This window comes from Gobio gobio (genome assembly GCF_949357685.1).
Source record: "Gobio gobio genome assembly, chromosome: 13".
Taxonomy (NCBI): domain Eukaryota; kingdom Metazoa; phylum Chordata; class Actinopteri; order Cypriniformes; family Gobionidae; genus Gobio; species Gobio gobio.
In genome coordinates this window covers 43,679,427-43,699,077 of record NC_137106.1, presented here as the reverse complement: position 1 = coordinate 43,699,077, position 19,651 = coordinate 43,679,427, and the positions used below count along the sequence as shown (strand labels likewise).

The 19,651-nt window shown below is 41.0% G+C and overlaps 1 protein-coding gene across 2 annotated transcripts in view; it reads right to left on the bottom strand.

Annotated features, from left to right (window-relative positions):
• Nucleotides 1-19,651, bottom strand: part of prkd3 (protein kinase D3) — a 149,758-nt gene that overhangs the window by 13,080 nt on the left and 117,027 nt on the right. Inside the window, exons 4-10 of one of the 2 annotated variants that reach the window (XM_079833387.1) lie at nt 17,504-17,635; nt 14,002-14,159; nt 7,468-7,660; nt 7,300-7,371; nt 7,028-7,211; nt 3,360-3,483; nt 1,167-1,244 (exon numbers count right to left, since the gene is read on the bottom strand). In XM_079833387.1, the coding sequence (XP_079689513.1) occupies nt 1,167-1,244; nt 3,360-3,483; nt 7,028-7,211; nt 7,300-7,371; nt 7,468-7,660; nt 14,002-14,159; nt 17,504-17,635 (941 nt within the window). The remainder of the gene's footprint in view (nt 1-1,166; nt 1,245-3,359; nt 3,484-7,027; nt 7,212-7,299; nt 7,372-7,467; nt 7,661-14,001; nt 14,160-17,503; nt 17,636-19,651) is intronic. The other variant, XM_079833388.1, reaches the window with a different exon arrangement.

Sequence of the window (19,651 nt, the reverse complement as noted above, 5' to 3'; positions counted from 1 at the left end):
CTCAATACCAGCAAGGGTTTTGCAATACAACATCAACACAATAAGTTAATTGTACCAAAATATTTTTCAATTTCCAAACAAATGAGATAACCGTTAAGGAATATAAAATTGGACTGAAAGTTTAGAATAACAGCGTTTGTACTGTCACTTTTGATAAATTGAATGTATCCTTACTGAATAAAAGTATTGTTTAAAAAAAACCTTCTGCCTAGTAGCGCATGTTTAAAATATTTTAAGTTGTCCACTTATATTAAAATGCATCGGAAACATGTTATAAATATTATAAATATAATTTGATTGTAATACAACTTGCATATATGCTATACAGTAACAATTATAAATAAAAAAAAATTTGGATTATGTTCAACAAGAAAATATTATTTTAGCCTATTTTAGCAAGTTTTACTTGACGTTTCATTTTTGTGAAATGTACTATCAATTTCGGAGTGAAATTTGTACAATAAGTAAAGAAATAAGTAAATCCTACATTAGATTTATCAGAATATTTATCTAAATAAATTGCAAGTTTTAATTATAAGTTTTAATAATCACATAAGTTCAAATCGGCATTCCAATTTAATTAAAAGTGAACATTCTTTAAAAGATAAGTACTACTATAAGTAAGCATGTGCAAAAACATATCATATAATGCAATACAGAAATGCAGAGAGGCATCTCAGAATAAAAGTTACTATATTGGTTTGTTCAATACAGCAATAAAATTGCAATAACCATATTACTACAAAGTGTTTCTAATGCATTTCCTTTCTCTTTCTAAATGGCTTTTGGCCGAGCTGAAGCAGAGGAGGAGGAGGGGGTATTCTGTGGTACTTACCAGAGACCTCAGCGGTATTTATGAGAGGGGAAAATACTACTGCCTTTAGCTGTCTGCAATGCTCTCTAGATGAGCAATTAATTATAATGTCTTGACATTACAAAGATCAAAGATGGACTGCAGCATAATCACTTTCGTAGGAAGCATATGAGCAACATTATAATTTCCAGTGTCATTCTAAAGGTTGTTCTCAATAACATTAAAATATATACATGGATGTCAAATTTTTCAACCAACAGAGAATATAATTTATACATGAACCCCAACCATTATAACACTACATTTTTTTTTTAATTAAAGTGTTTTAGTTAAATATGAGTAAAACTCTTACCTTGTAAAATTTGGCTCCCGAGTCATTCTGAAACAGAGTTAGACTCTTGCTGTCCAGTCTCCAGTAGTGTCTCTTTCTCTAAAGACAAAACAGATTTAACAGATAACATAGATATACCGTCCATTTACTTGTATAAGACGACGGTATAAGGTTTATGCTACTTATAAAAAATCGAAAAGGTTTAAAACAACATGAGGTTGAGTAAATGATAACAGAATTGTAATTTTTGGGTGAAGTACTATGCAGAATTTCTGCTTTACATCAGATTATATTATTTAATAAATCATAGCAGTTTTTGATCTGGCAAAAAAAATGAAATAAAACTAAAGTAAACTAAAAAAAGAACTGCATTGAAACAGTGCTAAAATTGGTATTCAACTACATATTTATTTTGGACTAAATAAATTTAAGATAAAAAGGACTTAAAATGTCAGGGAAACATCTGGACTCTTAAAAGAAATATGTCGAAAAATAACACAAATGATGTTGATCACTCAGTCAATATTTTTAAAAAACTGTTTTGGAAGATTTCCGTTGTTTTACACATAATCATGTTTTAAAATTAACACAACCTGTGAATTTATTCACAGCATCCAACACTATGCAGCCATAATGTGTTAATATTATACATTTGCAAATCTTTGTGTTAACCTTCCTGACACATTCACTTTGTAAAATCATTAACACAGTGAATGTCAAAATTAACACAAAAACAGTTGTCCCAAAGCTCACCCATTGATGTGTAATAATTTAACACCATTTTTAGTCAGTTTACAAATCCTTTCTAAGAATGATGGAACATTTCTGATTACTGAATGATGACTCAAATTTGTCTGTGAATCTTTTGAACCAGTTTGTGAAACAAACTGTCCAAACAAACCAATTCACTAAAACGAATCATCCAAAATGTGATATAAAAATAACAATTAAATATTTTGAAACACTACATTACTTATTAGAAAAGAAAGCTTGGAAAATCTACTATATACTATTGTGAAAACCATAGGCGTAATTTGCTGGTGGGACATGGCCCCACTACTTTTTGCCAGAGTCGATATTGTCTAGCCTGGTCCTACCAGACTCTCGTACATTTCATTTGTACAGAGAATCTGGCCACTCTCCATTGACAAGCGTTAACTTCCTTAAAGGCGGGTACTCTGTTGAAGTTTAAAACTATTGGATCTCCCATAACCAATGGCTTTGGTCGTGACGCATGTCATCTCAAACTAGCACACGACATCAACGTCATCGTTCTCAGCCACTCCCTCTGTTCCCTGATTGGACCGGTTAAAATTTGACCGGAGAAAACCAGAGAATATACGGAGTACTGAGGGAAAATAAAAATTGAGCAGGAGTATGTAGGAGGGCGGAGCCAGGCTAGATATTGTTCCCACCACTTTTTGAAACATGACATCTCGCGGCACCAATGTATCCAATACAAATGAAACCTCTGCAGTCGACTAGCAGCGTTGAATGAGAGGTGGTCTGGTGCTGGAATGGGTTGTTTTTTAAATCATTCTGAACGTTCGTTGTGCGTTCAGTGGCGGAAGCCAACTGTGTTCAGTCTTCACATAGACGAGCGCTTCAATTTATTGCTTAACGCTGTTGCGTAAACTCTCAATTTTTTCTGATGAAATCATAAAACAAAATGCCCAAAAATGTGTCCCTGCTCTAGATATACAATCACTGATGAACATCTTTGGTTTTAATGAGGAAAAAAAATATATACTAGGGCAGATTAGACCCAGAACCACTGACACGCTTAACAAAAATTCTACCACCACTCTAATATTAATTGTGAATCTATGCATTTATTCACTGACATGAAGAATCCCGGAACTAACAATATATTGTATCATAGTAGATGTAAAGATGACTTCCATGTCGATAATGTAAACTCAATGTACTATTGAAATTGATTTCTGGCCATCGTAATGTTATTCGTAATGCAATTGTTACTGTACATATCTAATATAGCATTGTATTACCAACCCCATACACAGAATCCTGTACAACCCACTTTTAAAAACAAAGTTACACAACTGGTGAAACCGCTGAGCTATGTTAGCCAAATTATTCATCCACATTGTATTACAGTTATGTCCTTAGCAGATGCTTTCTTATCAAAGTGCACACATCACATAAATAAATAAAAACAGCAGCTTAATATGTAAATATGGAATCAAATCTTACAAGATTGTCTCGACTGGTGTAGTGCACCATCCATCCTTCTTTGACCAGAGTGGAGCTCCGCCGTTTGGTGTGTTTGATGGACTGAACCACACGCATCAGTGGGATATTGGTGCTGGTAGAGGGGCTTCAAAAAGTCACAATAAACATCAGATCAATAGAGTTGTGGATCAGTGATCAAGAAAAACAGAAATTAAAATTGCGTAGTCTCAATTTAATGTTGAGGAAGAAGAACTTTGATATAGATATCTTGGAAAACATTTTAGGATTATGTATGTAATCCTGGTTCCCTGAGAAGGGAACGAGACGCTGCGTCAGTTGCTGATGCTATGGGAATGCGTACCACTGATACGTACCATGCGTCTGAGGCATGTGTAAAATCACATCCATCTTAAAATCACACCTCAGTTAAGTCCACAGTACTAAGTCCAGCTGCCAAACCAGGTGAAAGATGAAGTATGGAGTTACTCGCAGCAACTCCACATATCATCATACCGGCCACTAATAGCTAAGGCTGAGCAATTTTATCGATTCTGCAATATAAATCAATATTTTTTTCCCCAAGAAAGTATAGATTTTTAAGCCGTGGGTATCGATACATAAGTCCCATTCAAATCCCTGTGTTTACCCCCGTTCGCGTTGCAGGAAGAGCGATTTGGTCACCCAGCCGCTAATGCCGCTGTAGAGCAAGGATGCGTCTCAATCAGCTCCCTAGTTCAGTAGTCAGGGCACTGATCAGGGAGCCAGCCCATTGACTTATGCCCTGATCAGTGCCCTGACTACTGAACTAGGGAGCTGATTGAGACGCACCCCAAGTTACCTGTACTACTAACTTTACACAGACGCCGACGTCTACCTCTTCCTGTTTACGGAGTCAGAGCGAGGAGATTCAAGAAAATGGCGGCGAATATAAATCCAGCACCTTCATGCTTAAAAGCAGATGTGTGGGAGCATTTTGGGTTTAAAAAGGAGAAGGAAAGCGACGACTTAGACAAAAGCATTGCGGTTTGCAAGCTGTGTGACACAAGCGTGAAATACTCTGGAAATACCACCAACCTACGAGCCCACCTAAAACGTCACCACCCGAACAAGGTAATGCTAACGGAGGACCCCAAGAAGCTGCGGCCGCGTGACCCAAAACAAACCATGCTGGACATCAATGGCGGTTGTTCCCACAAGTTTCCATCTGCTTCACTTTACAGAGTCCATTGCCTACTTTATTTGTCAGGATTTGAGACCGTATTCTGTGATGGAAAACGCTGGGTTTAGGCGCATGGTGAACGCGATGGAGCCCCGCTATCCTCACCAAGGTTTGCCCTGACGTGCGACGGCTGGACCTCGCGCGCAACTGAAGCATATGTCACCATCTTAGTGACCATCTTAGTGACTTGAATTACTGGATGGTTTGGAGAAGCCATGGTACTATGTTTACTTACCTGGTGGCTAGACTGGCTACCTCATATGTTCAAAGAAACTGTTCAGAACAGGCCACTTGCTGCACTTTTTAAAACTCCATTGTTAATTGCAATACTGCACTTTATTTACTTTTAAAGGCTTGTAAGGTACAGTTTGCACACAGTTTCAATAAATGGAACTAATTTTCTCAACACATCTTTGATCCATTTTGTCCAGCATTTGCAAAATGAACCATCTGAATTTTTTTTAAAGGAGCTTAATATGGCTATCTAGCCTGACGTAGACACAATCAGATTCTAATCAGAATATGAGTCTGATACTGCTCCATTGGGCTGTGATTATGAGGCGTGTTTCAACCTAACCAGGAAAGAAAATGCCTCTGCACTCAATTGGATAGACCTAAAACCAATCAGAGCAACAGAGCGACACATAGTTGTCAACTCAGAAAACTATGAACTCAACTGCATGCACACTGGATGAAGTAGAAGATGATGAGTGTAAACGATCTTTGCCAGTGTTGTAAAAAATAATTTAAGGATACACGGAGTACTTACCAACACGATCATAATTTTTGAGAGAAATAGTAAAGGTAAATGCATATACGAACAAGTTCTCCGTTTAGGATTATAACAAATTCAACCTAAGTGCTCTTTGGTGATGTGCACGTGGGCCTGTCACGATAACAAATTTTGCTGGACGATAAATTGGCCAAGAAATTATTGCGATAAAAAATAATATTGTTGTTCTGAGACCATTTTCATCTAAAATAATGATAATGGCATAATAATGCAGGTACACCTTTTCAAAGATCAATAAACTTTTATTTCTAAAGACTATTTAACACTGAAAATGGAAAGCATTTTAAATATCCATAATAAATTAACAAAACAACCAAAACAAAAAAAAGCAATGGACTTCAGTCTGTTAACAAAAAATGCACTTGAATAAACAGCTGGGAAAACTGCAACGGATGATTGTGTTTAGGTAGTGCTGGGAATCGATTAAAAATTTTTACTAATTAATTGCATTTTTTTCTGTAATTAATCACTATTAATACGTTTTTAATGTTTTGATATTGTAATAATTTCAGTTACTCTCCAAATTAATGTAGAAACAATTTATTGACAGCATATTTTAAATATGTGTTGTATTGTTTTTATGAATGAAGGCCAGTGTCACTGATGTCTCTATGAAACATTAATGACGTTACATTACAGTATAACTGAAAGCTACCAATTTCAACATTTATTAGGCTTTAAAAAAAACAACTTTTAATTTAAGTGAACTTAAAACAATCTTTACATAACCCCATTATAATAAATGTTATTTTTACCTGTACCTTCCCTGTTAGACATATACAGAAATGTAATAGTTATCAAACACCTTTCTTAACTGCATAAATAATAAATGTAATATAGATTAAACATCATTAAAGCTACAATTTTCTCTGTTCCCGTTGTTCTTTGATGAACATTAATGACAGGCATCATCAGTGCTCCTGTCACTTTAAGAACAGCCGCTGCCTAACATGACGCGGATCTGACGCGCTGTCCCGCGCATCTCATTTCCTCACAACTCTTTAAGTTCTTTTAAGACGTTATTTAACTAATTTAAGACTCCTAATATGAGAATACTCAAAATTCTCTGTGTTGTTGTTATTGTTTGTTCATGAGCAAAAGAGAAATCGATGTGAGCAGGAGACTGACGCGAGTCTGTCTGTGCGTCGAGTGTGTGTCAGAGTGTACCTCGATTAGCTGACATGGCACGCAGCCACACAGACAGGACATTGACATACAGCGCATTCTCTTGTGTCTTGTCGCGCTTAGAAGCATTTACATAAGAGCGTGATCAGTGGGTTGCAATTTCCTGATTTTAAATCCTACTATCATGCATTTCAAATAAGACCTTCAAAAACCTGGGTTAATACAGATTGCCCCATTCCATGGCTAACTCTAGAGGAGAATATAACTCACCCTTCAAAAAAAAATAAAAAATTCACCCAGCCTCACAGGAGTGCATTAACATTGTCTATAGTTTGATTTATTTCCAACTCCAGTAGTACTGCAGAGAGGGCAAACGACAGAAAAAAATGGGTCACATCCTTTCACCACAACTCAGAATGGTGTCAGCAACTGACGCAGAGATGAGTTCCCTTGAAAGTTGAGTTCCCTATTCTGGCAGCAGACAGCTGTTAAATGAATAGTTCAGACTAAAATGAATCATGTCACGAGACATTTATTATCCAAAACATATACCTGATGGTCTTCACAGGTTCTTCATCTTTCTCACGGTCCATGAAGGGGGAGTCCATAAAGAACATCTTGTCGTCCGGAGTGGTAGGTTCCTCTGAATCATCCAGACCCCGACTGCTATCGCTGTTCACATCACTGCTGTCTACTTCCATCGTGGTATCAGAGTCAGGACCAGGGCTGGCTGGCTCTGAAAGAACATACAGTACACTTATGGGATGATTTTAATGTTAGCACATTTTTTTCATTTGAATTGGATGTGGCTGAAATGGCCATACCTCCATTGAAGACTCCTAGACAGTCTTTCGGTACCTTAGAAGCACATCGCTTGTGGCAATTGAATTTACAGTCTGGTGAAGAAAACACTTTGTGATAGTTTTCCCCCCCTACATTTGACTAGAAATATTTATTTATTGGAAAGAGGGAAGGGAGACGGCGATACACACCTTTGCACTGCATGCCCTGGCGGAAAAGCCCCTTTAGCAGCCGTTTGCAGAACTGACAGATGGTTGGACGGGTGTAGGTGTGAATCACAAATGTGTGAGGAACCTTGACCCGTCCCAGCACCATCTTCTCCATCCAGATAGGCCGACCGCTCCATGACGGAATCCGCTTACCTGGCTCCTGATGGAGGCGCTGCTGCAGTTGAGAGCAATGTAATAAAAAACAGGCTCAGAAAAGAATACTAGCTGCAATTCAAAGGATGCTAAAAAGTATCACGGTTTACACAAAAATATGAAGCATCAAAACTGTTTTCAACAATGATAATAAGATTTTTTCTTGAGCAGAAACTCAGCATATAAGAATGATTTCTGAAGGATCATGTGACACTGAAGACTGAAGTAATCATGCTGAAAATTACATTTGAAAATTTATATTAAAACAGAAAACTTTATTATGTTATTATTAGGGCTGGGTGTTGACACAAATTTTACGATTCGATTTAATTTCTATTCACAAGCTTTCGATTTGATTAGATTAGATTAGATTAGATTAGATTAGATTAGATTAGATTAGATTAGATTAGATTAGATTAAATTCTATTCGATTCAATTCCATTCAATATCGATTATTTTGGATATATATCGGTTACAGTACATGGCAAATATTCTCGAAGAAAAAAAATCTCTCAACTAATGCTGTAAACCAGTGGTTCCAACCAGAGTTTGCAGGGGGGCGCCAGAGTTTATATGCTTTGAGTTCAAACATGGATACGGAAAACCTTTTCGTATATTTTCTAGGAATGCTCCAAATGATCGGCTACTTATCTGAAAATGTTGACAATTACTTCCTTTGATTCTATACATGGTCTCTCAGCTTGCCGATCACATAAACTAATAACATTTTTATGACGCAAAAGACGCAAGCTTTGCTCACATGCTCACACCAGCTAGAGTACAATAATAACGCAGTGAAAAGGTGTGTATGGTTCAAACTACTTTATTAAAAAAATCCAGAAATCTTCCACTCTCTTCTGAACTTTTTCCCTTACACAATAGCGTGTTCTCCTCATTAGCGCATCCTTGCAGCGCAGCGCTTGTTTTAAGAAAACAAGGAAACATATTTTATTAATTTTACTTATCTAGTAAATGCATCTTGATTTAAGATTTTTTTACAGTATATTGCTGCTGTTCCATAAGCGCCACCTTCTGGTAGAGAGTGTTTTTTGTTTGTTTGGGTTTTTTGGGGGGGTCCTCAGGGTTTCTTATACGTAAGGAGGGGGGCTTCATGGACAAAAGGTTGGGAACCACTGCTGTAAACTATACATGGATGTCAGTTGGTACCTCATTACTGTAATATTGAAGGTTAAAATGAACTGATTTGTATAAAAACACTTAAATTGTTTTTTTAATAATAATATAAAGTAATAACTTTACAATTACATAATCATATTTCTATATTTCATATATATATATATATCCATCCATCCATCTTCTTCCGCTTATCCGGGGCCGGGTCGCGGGGGCAGCAGTCTAAGCAGAGATGCCCAGACTTCCCTCTCCCTAGACACTTCCTCTAGCTCTTCCGGGGGGACACCGAGGCGTTCCAAGGCCAGCCGGGAGACATAGTCCCTCCAGCGTGTCCTTGGTCTTCCCCGGGGCCTCCTCCCGGTTGGACATGCCCGAAACACCTTCCCGGGAAGGCGTTCAGGAGGCATCCGGAACAGATGCCCGAGCCACCTCAGCTGTCCCCTCTCGATGTGGAGGAGCAGCGGCTCTACTCCGAGTTCCTCCCGAGTGACTGAGCTTCTCACCCTATCTCTAAGGGAGCGCCCAGCCACCCTACGGAGAAAGCTCATTTCGGCCGCCTGTATCCGGGATCTTGTCCTTTCGGTCATGACCCAAAGCTCATGACCATAGGTGAGAGTAGGAACGTAGATTGACCGGTAAATCGAGAGCTTCGCCTTACGGCTTAGCTCTTTCTTCACCACGACAGACCGGTACATCGACCGCATTACTGCAGAAGCTGCACCGATCCGTCTGTCAATCTCCCGTTCCATCCTCCCCTCACTCGTGAACAAGACCCCTAGATACTTAAACTCCTCCACTTGGGGCAGGAACTCTCCACCAACCTGGAGTGGGCAAGCCACCCTTTTCCGACTGAGGACCATGGCCTCGGATTTGGAGGTGCTGATCCCCATCCCAGCCGCTTCACACTCGGCTGCAAACCGTCCCAATGCATGCTGAAGGTCCTGGTTAGAAGGGGCCAACACGACAACGTCATCCGCAAAGAGCAGAGACGAAACCGTGTGGTCCCCAAACCTGACACCCTCCGGCCCTTGGCTGCGCCTAGAAATTCTGTCCATAAAAATTATGAACAGAACCGGCGACAAAGGGCAGCCCTGCCGGAGTCCAACATGCACCGGGAACAAGTCTGACTTACTGCCGGCAATGCGGACCAAACTCCTGCTTCGGTCATACAGGGACCGGACAGCCCTCAGTAAAGGACCCCGGACCCCATATTCCCCCAGCACCCTCCACAGGACGCCGCGAGGGACACAGTCGAATGCCTTCTCCAAATCCACAAAACAAATGTGGACTGGTTGGGCAAACTCCCATGAACCCTCCAGCACCCTGTAGAGGGTATAGAGCTGGTCCAGTGTTCCGCGACCAGGACGAAAACCACACTGTTCCTCCTGAATCCGAGGTTCCACTATCGGCCGGATTCTCCTCTCCAGTACCCTGGCATAGACTTTCCCGGGGAGGCTGAGAAGTGTGATCCCCCTATAGTTGGAACACACCCTCCGGTCCCCCTTCTTAAAAAGAGGGACCACCACCCCGGTCTGCCATCCCAGAGGCACTGTCCCCGACCGCCACGCGATGCTGCAGAGGCGTGTCAGCCAAGACAGCCCCACAACATCCAGAGACTTGAGGTACTCAGGGCGGATCTCATCCACCCCCGGTGCCTTGCCACCGAGGAGTTTCTTGACCACCTCGGTGACTTCAGCCCGGGTGATGGACAAGTCCTCCTCTGAGCCCCCAGCCTCTGCTTCCTCAATGGAAGACGTGACGGCGGGATTGAGGAGATCCTCGAAGTATTCCTTCCACCGTCCGACAACATCCCCAGTCGAGGTCAACAGCCGCCCATCGCCACTGTAAACAGCGTTGGTAGGGCACTGCTTCCCCCTCCTGAGGCGCCGGACGGTTTGCCAGAATCTCTTCGAGGCCAGCCGATAGTCTTTTTCCATGGCCTCACCGAACTCCTCCCAGGCCAGAGTTTTTGCCTCCACGACCACCCGGGCTGCAGTCCGTTTAGCCTGTCGGTACCTGTCAGCTGCCTCAGGAGTCCCACAAGCCAGCCAGGCCCGATAGGACTCCTTCTTCAGCTTGACGGCATCCCTTACTTCCGGTGTCCACCACCGGGTTCGGGGATTGCCGCCTCGACAGGCACCGGAGACCTTGCGTCCACAGCTCCGAGCAGCCGCTTTGACAATGGAGGTGGAGAACATGGTCCACTCGGACTCAATATCTCCAGCCTCCCTCGGGATCCGGTCGAAGCTCTGCCGGAGGCAGGAGTTGAAGATCTCTCTGACAGGAGACTCGGCCAAACGTTCCCAGCAGACCCTCACAGTACGTTTGGGTCTACCGAGTCTATCCAGCTTCCTCCCCCGCCATCGGATCCAACTCACCACCAGGTGGTGATCAGTTGACAGCTCCGCCCCTCTCTTCACCCGAGTGTCCAAGACATACGGCCGCAGATCAGATGAAACGACCACAAAGTCGATCATTGACCTACGACCTAGGGTGTCCTGGTGCCATGTGCACTGATGGACACCCTTATGCTTGAACATGGTGTTCGTTATGGACAAACTGTAACTAGCACAGAAGTCCAATAACTGAACACCACTCGGGTTCAGATCAGGGGGGCCGTTCCTCCCAATCACGCCCCTCCAGGTTTCACTGTCATTGCCCACGTGGGCGTTGAAGTCCCCCAGTAGAACGACGGAGTCCCCAGTCGGAGCACTCTCCAGCACCCCTCCCAGAGACCCCAAGAAGGTCGGGTACTCTGCACTGCCGTTCGGCCCGTAGGCACACACAACAGTGAGAGACCTATCCCCGAGCCGAAGCCGCAGGGAAACGACCCTCTCGTTCACCGGGGTAAACTCCAACACATGGCAGCAGAGCTGGGGGGCTATAAGCAAACCCACACCAGCCCGCCGCCTCTCACCATGGGCAACTCCAGAGTGGTAAAGAGTCCATCCCCTCTCGAGGAGTGTGGTTCCAGAGCCCAAGCCATGCGTGGAGGTGATTCCGACTATCTCTAGTCGGAACCTCTCAACCTCACGCACAAGCTCAGGCTCTTTCCCCGCCAGCGAGGTGACATTCCATGTCCCAAGAGCCAGTTTCCGTGTCCAGGGATCGGGTCGTCTAGGCCCCCGCCTTCGACTGCCGCCCGATTCGCTTTGCACCGGCCCCTTACGGTCCCTCCCGTGAGTGGTGGGCCCACGGGAAGGTGTCCCCACGTCGCTCCTTCGGGCTGAGCTCGGCCGGACCCCGTGGGGGAAGGCCCGGCCACCAGGCGCTCGCATACGAGCCCCAACCCCAGGCCTGGCTCCAGGGTGGGGCCCCGGCTGCGCCATACCGGGCGACGTCACGGTCCTCCTTCTTTTTGTCATCATAAGGGGTTTTTGAACTGCTCTTAGTCTGACCCGTCACCTAGGACCTGTTTGCCTTGGGAGACCCTACCAGGGGCATATAGCCCCGGACAACACAGCTCCTAGGGTCATTCGGGTACTCAAACCCCTCCACCACGTTAAAGTGGCAGTCCATGGAGGAGTATATATATATATTCATATTTAAATATAAACAATTAAATGGTGGATTTAAAAAAAACTTTACTGATTTATTCAAACATGCATTAAATATTATACACTGGATATATTTTTTCTGAGGTGACATTGTTTACAAGTTGTTTTACTGACGTCTTTCCGCGGTTGAAACACTGATTGAGTGATTACATGTGACGTGATACAGATTTCGTTAAGTTGTACTGTATCTTTAAACATACCATCAGATGTTCTTTCATGTTTATTTTGCGTTGCAACTGGTATTAAAGGGGAGGAGATGATCAGTTCATGCGTGGGCTCCTGAGCTGCGCTGCAGCGATCTGTCACGCCACATTAAATAGTGCCAAAACTGTATTTATTTTTTGAATTTCATAATAAAATGGACGTAATTTGAAATGACACTTTGTTTCATATCAAATAAAAAAAGAACAAAGATTATTGCGATTTATTGGATGGGAGGCACTCTACTATGTTCCGTTCATTCATGGACTGAAAACAGGATGACTAATCGATTCTATGGATTTAAGAATCGATACCTGTTCGTAAAAATAAGAACCGATTAAAATCAAGGAATCAGTATTTTTCACCCAGCCCTAGTCATTATTTTAAACTAATAAAATGTCACAATATTACTATTTCACTGTATTTTGATGCAGCCTTGGTGAGCATAGAGACTTCTTTTGAAAACATTTAAAAAACTCAAACATCATAACGGCAGAGCAGTCATTGTAGATTTACATTCAAGAATACATAGTTCAGCAGCCTTTCGTCTACAGTATATGCACGTTAACACAGTGGAAATTATCTTTACTATTTGTTTTTCACAGCACACAATACAGTGACAGCATTTTGGAATTACAGCTCAGGTTCATTACTGTAAATAAATAGGGAACTGAGAACTTTATTGCGTTCTTCTCAAGACTGTTTCGAAACTGACCACTTAGTTAAAATAAAACCTGTTCAACCATAGACGATTTTGCAGGCATAGATGATTTTTGAGACTGATCTCCACAAAACAGGGAGAAAGCAGAAAATTCTTGATCTGATTCCCCTTAATTCTATTTAAAAACAAGGTAAAATAAACAAGGTACAATTTTTCTTTTGCTTTCTATGCATTCATGCACTTGCGTGGAAAATTTTTCATTAGGTCTGAACTGCTGTCAGACTGATTTTGTTATATTTCACACTGTACCCATGTTTTAAATAAAATAATACAAAATACAGTGTCAGGCCTCAAGAGGTGTTTATTTTAAATAAAATAAGCATAACATTAAAAGGGAAAATAAAGTGTCTAAGGGGGATATTTTGAGACAACTAAAAGGGACATAATGTCCTAGCCATGTTTGGGTTTGGGTTGATGCAAGGCCATTGCTCTATGACAATGCATATCTTGCATCCCATTTTGTCACAAAACGGTGTTAAATTGAACTAGCAATATAAAAATCACAGGTAAAAGCATAAAAGGTATTTGGATACTTGCGTCAAATTTATATGTACGCATTCCACTACACAAAATATCAAACCAAGTAGTATGTATGTCTAGTGTAAAAAAAAATACACTAGACATTTTCTCAGAACAAACTCAATATTCTTAACTAAATACATTTTTGGTTAACATTTGGTAAATCAGGTTGATGTAAACCATCAAATTAATTAATAAAGTCAGTCAGATGTCGAAAAATTCTTTCCTCACCTCCTCTAGACCCACGACAGCATGCTCAGCTGGTGCAGGACGAGGAACAGACAGCGAAGGGCCGGGCAGAGACTGATTGGAAAGACGTCTCTTCCTTACGCCGCTACAGTTGTTAGGGATCTTAAAAGCGCATCGCTTGTGATAGTTCAGGCCACATCCTAAAAATCCACAAGGAAAGCTTTAGTGTTCAGGATTAGAGTCAGAAGTAAGCCTGAGATCTGGTTTATTAAAACAAGATCAGGAATATGGTTAGGGTTCAGATATAAGGTAAAGTAGATAAAAAGCGACTATAAGGTTTAAGGACAGACCTTTACTCTTAAACTCCAGCAGAGGGCTCCCCTTCTCTTTTTAATCTTACCGACCTATGGGCACTTAAGCATGTTTAGATCCTCCTGAGAAACCAAATGAATCTCCTGAGGACTGGGTGGGGATTTTAGATCTAAACTTCATGAGTTTTTTTTTTTTTTTTCACAACAGTCTGAAGCGTAAAGTGTTTTAGCATGCCTCTACATTTGAACAGCTTGTATCCATCAGTGTGGCTTCTAACAACTGGAGCCCATAATCTTCATGCAGCTTTTGAATGTCACATCCAGCGCTTGGCAGAAACACTGGGTTCCATTCAAACAGCCCCTGATTTCAACTTCAAAGCCAGACTGATGGCACCACTGACACATCACAGCAGCACACGCCTGAATCCATCGCCTCCAGTCAGACTCGATCAGAGATCTTTAACGCAGATTCCAGCATTTGTGCCAGACTCAATAAGAACACTCTGAACCAGAAGAATCCTTTGATTCAGATCACTTGTTCTTTTGTTGCTGTCTTTTGAACTGTCAATATTTCGTTATGTAAATATCCTCAACTCAAAATAATGTTAATTGAAAAGAATATCATTTTTGTTGATGTTAATAACAAAATGCAAAATGACAAACATGTGTCACACTTAAACAGGCAAAAAGCACCAATCATCCAATTGCTGCTAAAATAGCATTTACTCTTCTTTGTTTTTCCATGAGTTGGAATATGGATGCAGGGATTCACTCCCATTCAGACACAAGAGTATCAGGGAGATCAGACACCCAGATCACTCGTTCAGCTTATGCGGGGCAACCCTCAACAAACAAAGACTGGATTACTAAATCCTTTCTAAATGTTTCTTCTTTTCACAACAATGGTAGGTAGTAATGATCTGGGAGATGGAGGCAAAAATCTATGTGGCAGAGGGCAAAGTCTCCATTGTGCTTATTACCTAGTTGGTTTTTCCTGAACACCTGGTTTTATTGAGTTATGTTCTGTAAAGTGATTATTATTAATAAAGCTGCAGTCACACTAGACTTTGCACTTCAATTCATACGAACATGGACCGAAAACAAGATGTTTCACCTAAAAACCCAGATATAGTTCAAGCTAAATCAAAGAACAAAACCAGGCCAAAACAAAGTTAGTTTCGGGAGTTCTTAACAGCTTGGCATAGCGAAATTTCCGGAAAGGTTCGCTCCGGCTAGTAAACACCTTCAAACTACGATTCGTCCGTGGTGATAATATGTAGATGTGGAACTTTTTAATCATGGTCATTTCTTTTGTTCAGTCCCCTGAGGTCAGGTGAAACCTGTACATTCATTTCTTCTGCTTCTGTTACACTTATGCGGGAACCAATCACAGACTGGCTATACACCTGGCACGCTATTGGCGGGTTTAACACGATGACAGATAGAGAAGGGATGGACCGATGCCTGTTGATCACGTCTCTTGTGGTCTGATTGGTTGAAGGACTATCCAATTGCATACAGTCATTTGAATTATGCTTTTTTTATCACGCCTCTTGTGGTCTGATTGGTTGAAGGACTATCCAATTGCGTACAGAGTCATTTGAATTATGCTTGTTGATCACGCCTCTTGTGCAGTAGAAAATACAGAGCAGACTCCCCAGACCAATGTTCAATCTTAAATTGAGCTTGGTCTGGTGATAGCCAGACTAGTTCTTCTATGTTTAATACTGTAAAGTTGCTTGCATTAAAGCAATTAGTTGTATATAAAGTGCTATATAAATCAATGTGACGCGACTTGACTGGAGTGCTAAATTGTAAAGTTTGTGCAAACATCCACATCACTATGATCAGATGCTCTCTTAACTGCTGTTTTCTCATATTTATTGCGCTTACTTTTTGTTATTGAGTGGAAAGTGTGCAGTACATATTTACATATTCATTTAAACACTGCTGTTGGGATGTTCGCTAACAGTATACCACTGCTGAGGTATACGTTTTTTTTACCCCCAAACGAAGAAAGAAAAAAACTTTGCTGTGAGTATATGGGGGCCTTAACTTGAGAACTCTGACTAATATGATGTAATAAGATGTACTTATGAAACTGATATTTTAGTAGCTCTGGCCTAATTATAATGGCAAATATCAGTCCTGACTCTTCAAATGTTTTTATTTTTGTGTAAGGCACCTCAATACTTAGTAACAGAAAGGGTTTAACAGAACTATGGTTTCTTTGCACTTAACTCACTAACAACAAATTTATATTCAAGTATTTCATTCATAAAGAAATGCATCTATTCAACCTTTAGTGCATGAGGACGAGGAAGGTATAGAGACTTTAAGACATTTGCATTGACATTTGTCAACCTCTGGGGGAAAAATTAACAACAAAAAGTGCATCCTCAACAAAACTATAAATTCTATTACTTTGTCATTAATGGCTTTAGCCTTTTTGCTGTCTCTGGAAAACTTTTGTAAAATGTTCAAATGCCTGCTAAATGGGGACATTGACACTCCGTGGCACAGTAGATGAGGCTGCTTTATTTTCCTTTAATACCGCTTCGCTGCGATGATGACCTTTCAAATGAGATATAAGATTTGTTGTGTTAAAACTTGACGCCTTTTTCCTCCTCTCGGAAGCCTTGCTGAACAAGCATTGTCCTCCACTGCTACCGAGAAAAACTTCCAGACCAGCGAAGACATGTTCACAGATGATGACGTAATGAGCCACAGTCACTTGCACTTGGAAAGCGGATGAATCTCGGGTATAAAACAGACTGATTGACCAGCAAGCGTACTTTATCAGATCTAGTTATCAGATTTCATTTATTTATCGGAGCAATAAAAATTACGTAATTTTCACCCATATCGCCCGAAAATGTATCTGTCCGATAAATATTTTGCATCCGTAGTTTATAATATATATGTAAATGAATGAAAGCAGTATAATTGGTCAAACTTCAAACTTATAGTAAATGACTGTTGCAATGTTTAATATGAATAAATGTGATTTGGTTAATTTACAATTTGCATGTGTCTTTTAACTGTTGTGTAACCCATGGTGGCGAAATAAATACTATAAAAATATACTAGGATCAAACTGAATCATAACTGCAACATTCTACACACAATAATACCACAATCATTACTTTTTTTCTTTTTTCATTCACATGCTTCAACAAAAATGTAACTTTTTCAGGCAAATATTTCAGAACATTTTCTTATCTGACTGCTACCTTCACATTTGAGGCCCTGCCGGACGAGTCCCCACAGCATCTCTCCGCAGTAGTCACAGAAGGTGGGCGCTTTGTAGGAGTGGACGTAAAGCGCATGAGGTCGGATCTGGAAATCTTCCACTGTAGCTTGAGCTGGAATCAAAATGCAACTTAAAAGGACAACTCAGGCAAAAAATGGATGATGCAACAAAACACTGGACAAAATAATACAAATTTAAAAAAATAAAGAAACAAAAGAACAACATACAAAAGCAATTGTCAGCATTAGTAGCACATAATTAAGAGTCTAGCAGTTCTCATGTTTCATAATCCAAAGAACAAAGAAACTACTTTTATGTGCTTTTTAACAACTGGTCCAACTCTTTTTTAGTCAGCAGTCTACAGCCCAATGGGAGATGAACAGTTTGATCTCCTGAAGGCAAAACCATAGACAAAACTACTCAAGGCTGTCTTTTAGTTTGATTCAAGGTCCGTGATTAACTGATGTGACTCAGACAGGAATGAATCCATTTAGATAATTCATGAGGTATGATTCAGAGGCTGAACAAATTGAATATCACTTCATGTGTGCAATGAGAAAGTCAACAAGTAAGCCTGTGGAACAACACTCTGCTACAAATGTGTTTCTACAGTTGCTGTTTAATAGTTTGAGGTTTTATATTAATATGCATCTGCTCTAAGTGTGAATCGCACACTGTGACTGTACTTGGCAGAGCCTGAGGTTTAGTCTGATAGACACAAAACATGAGCATTTTCTTGTCAGTCGTTCGGTAAGAAGGCATCTGCCAAGGACATAAAATGCACTCCTAAAATTAAAGTATAAGGTCTGGAAATATTTGGTGTTTAGCAAACAATGTGCAATCTCTTGTTTCTGATAAAACCACACAGTATATCTAATGGACAGAAAGAAACCGTGTCCAAGATTTCTGTCACAGGTGGATGGTATTCCTTAAAACTAGAATGTACATTTCCTGAAGAAAATGTGAGTGGTGCTTGCCGTGGCAAAATTTGCCACCCGAAATTTAGCACCTCCCAATGATGATCCTACAAAGGCTGCTTGTCAGTATGAATGATATAAACCAACCCCCGTGCCTCTATGATGTTCTGATGCAGAGATATAGGTCTTGGTAAACGGTTGCTAGGGTACTCTGTTTGGTTGCTATGGAGTGGCTTGGCAGCATCCAATGACAATACTCCAAAGGCTGCTTGTCAGTATGAATGATATAAACCAACCCCCATGCCTCTATGATGTTCTGAGGCAGAGATATAGGTTTTGGTAAACGGTTGCTAGGCTGCTTGATAATGGTTGCTAGGGCATGGCTAGGAAGTTTTGAAGGTGATTTGTGATTGGCTGTTGATGCCCCGAGTCAAACAAACCTGTTTCTATGACACTTCTATCAAAAGATATCCCTTTGATCTCTTTCAATGGAAGTCTATGGGATCAGTTGCTAGGGAGCTCTAAATGGTTGCTAGGGTGTGGCTTCATAGGTTGACAATCATCCTGAGATAGTGATTGGTTGTCTGAGTAAATTGAGGCCACCCCCTTGTCTCTGAGACACTGTGAGCCAGAGCTATGGTCAATACAAAATCCCATAGTAAGAGAAACACGAGTTTAATGGGACGTCCTTCTCCATTATAAGTCAATGGGGCAAATTTGGGCAGCTCCTGCACCCCAGGGGTACAACTCACACCCCATTGCGATGTATGTTCTGACAGGGCCTGCCAGCCTCTTCAAATGTGGTGACCCACGAGTTTCTACGAAATCCTCGCTCGGAGCTACGAGGGGTCAAAGTTGGTCGCAATGCAAAGCGCATGGGATTTTTTTCGGCTACTTTTTGACCCCTGGGGCGAACACCGTACCCCCGATCCCTTAGAAAAGTCATAGCACACCATTCCCGAATAAGCCGGTCGATTTGACACCTCATTCATGGGTCTGTGACAAACGGTGCGGGAGGAGTAGCGTGCCGAAATTCACGCGGAAGAATAAGTTACTATATAAATCTATAATAAGCCCACAGAATAGTAATAGTGTGCTTCGCCTTTACAGGCAAGCACCACTAATAAACCGTTCCTGGGTGAGATAGTAATAGTGATGCCTTGCTACGCAAGCACCACTAATTATGAGCAACTAAAAAAAAGCAACTTGTT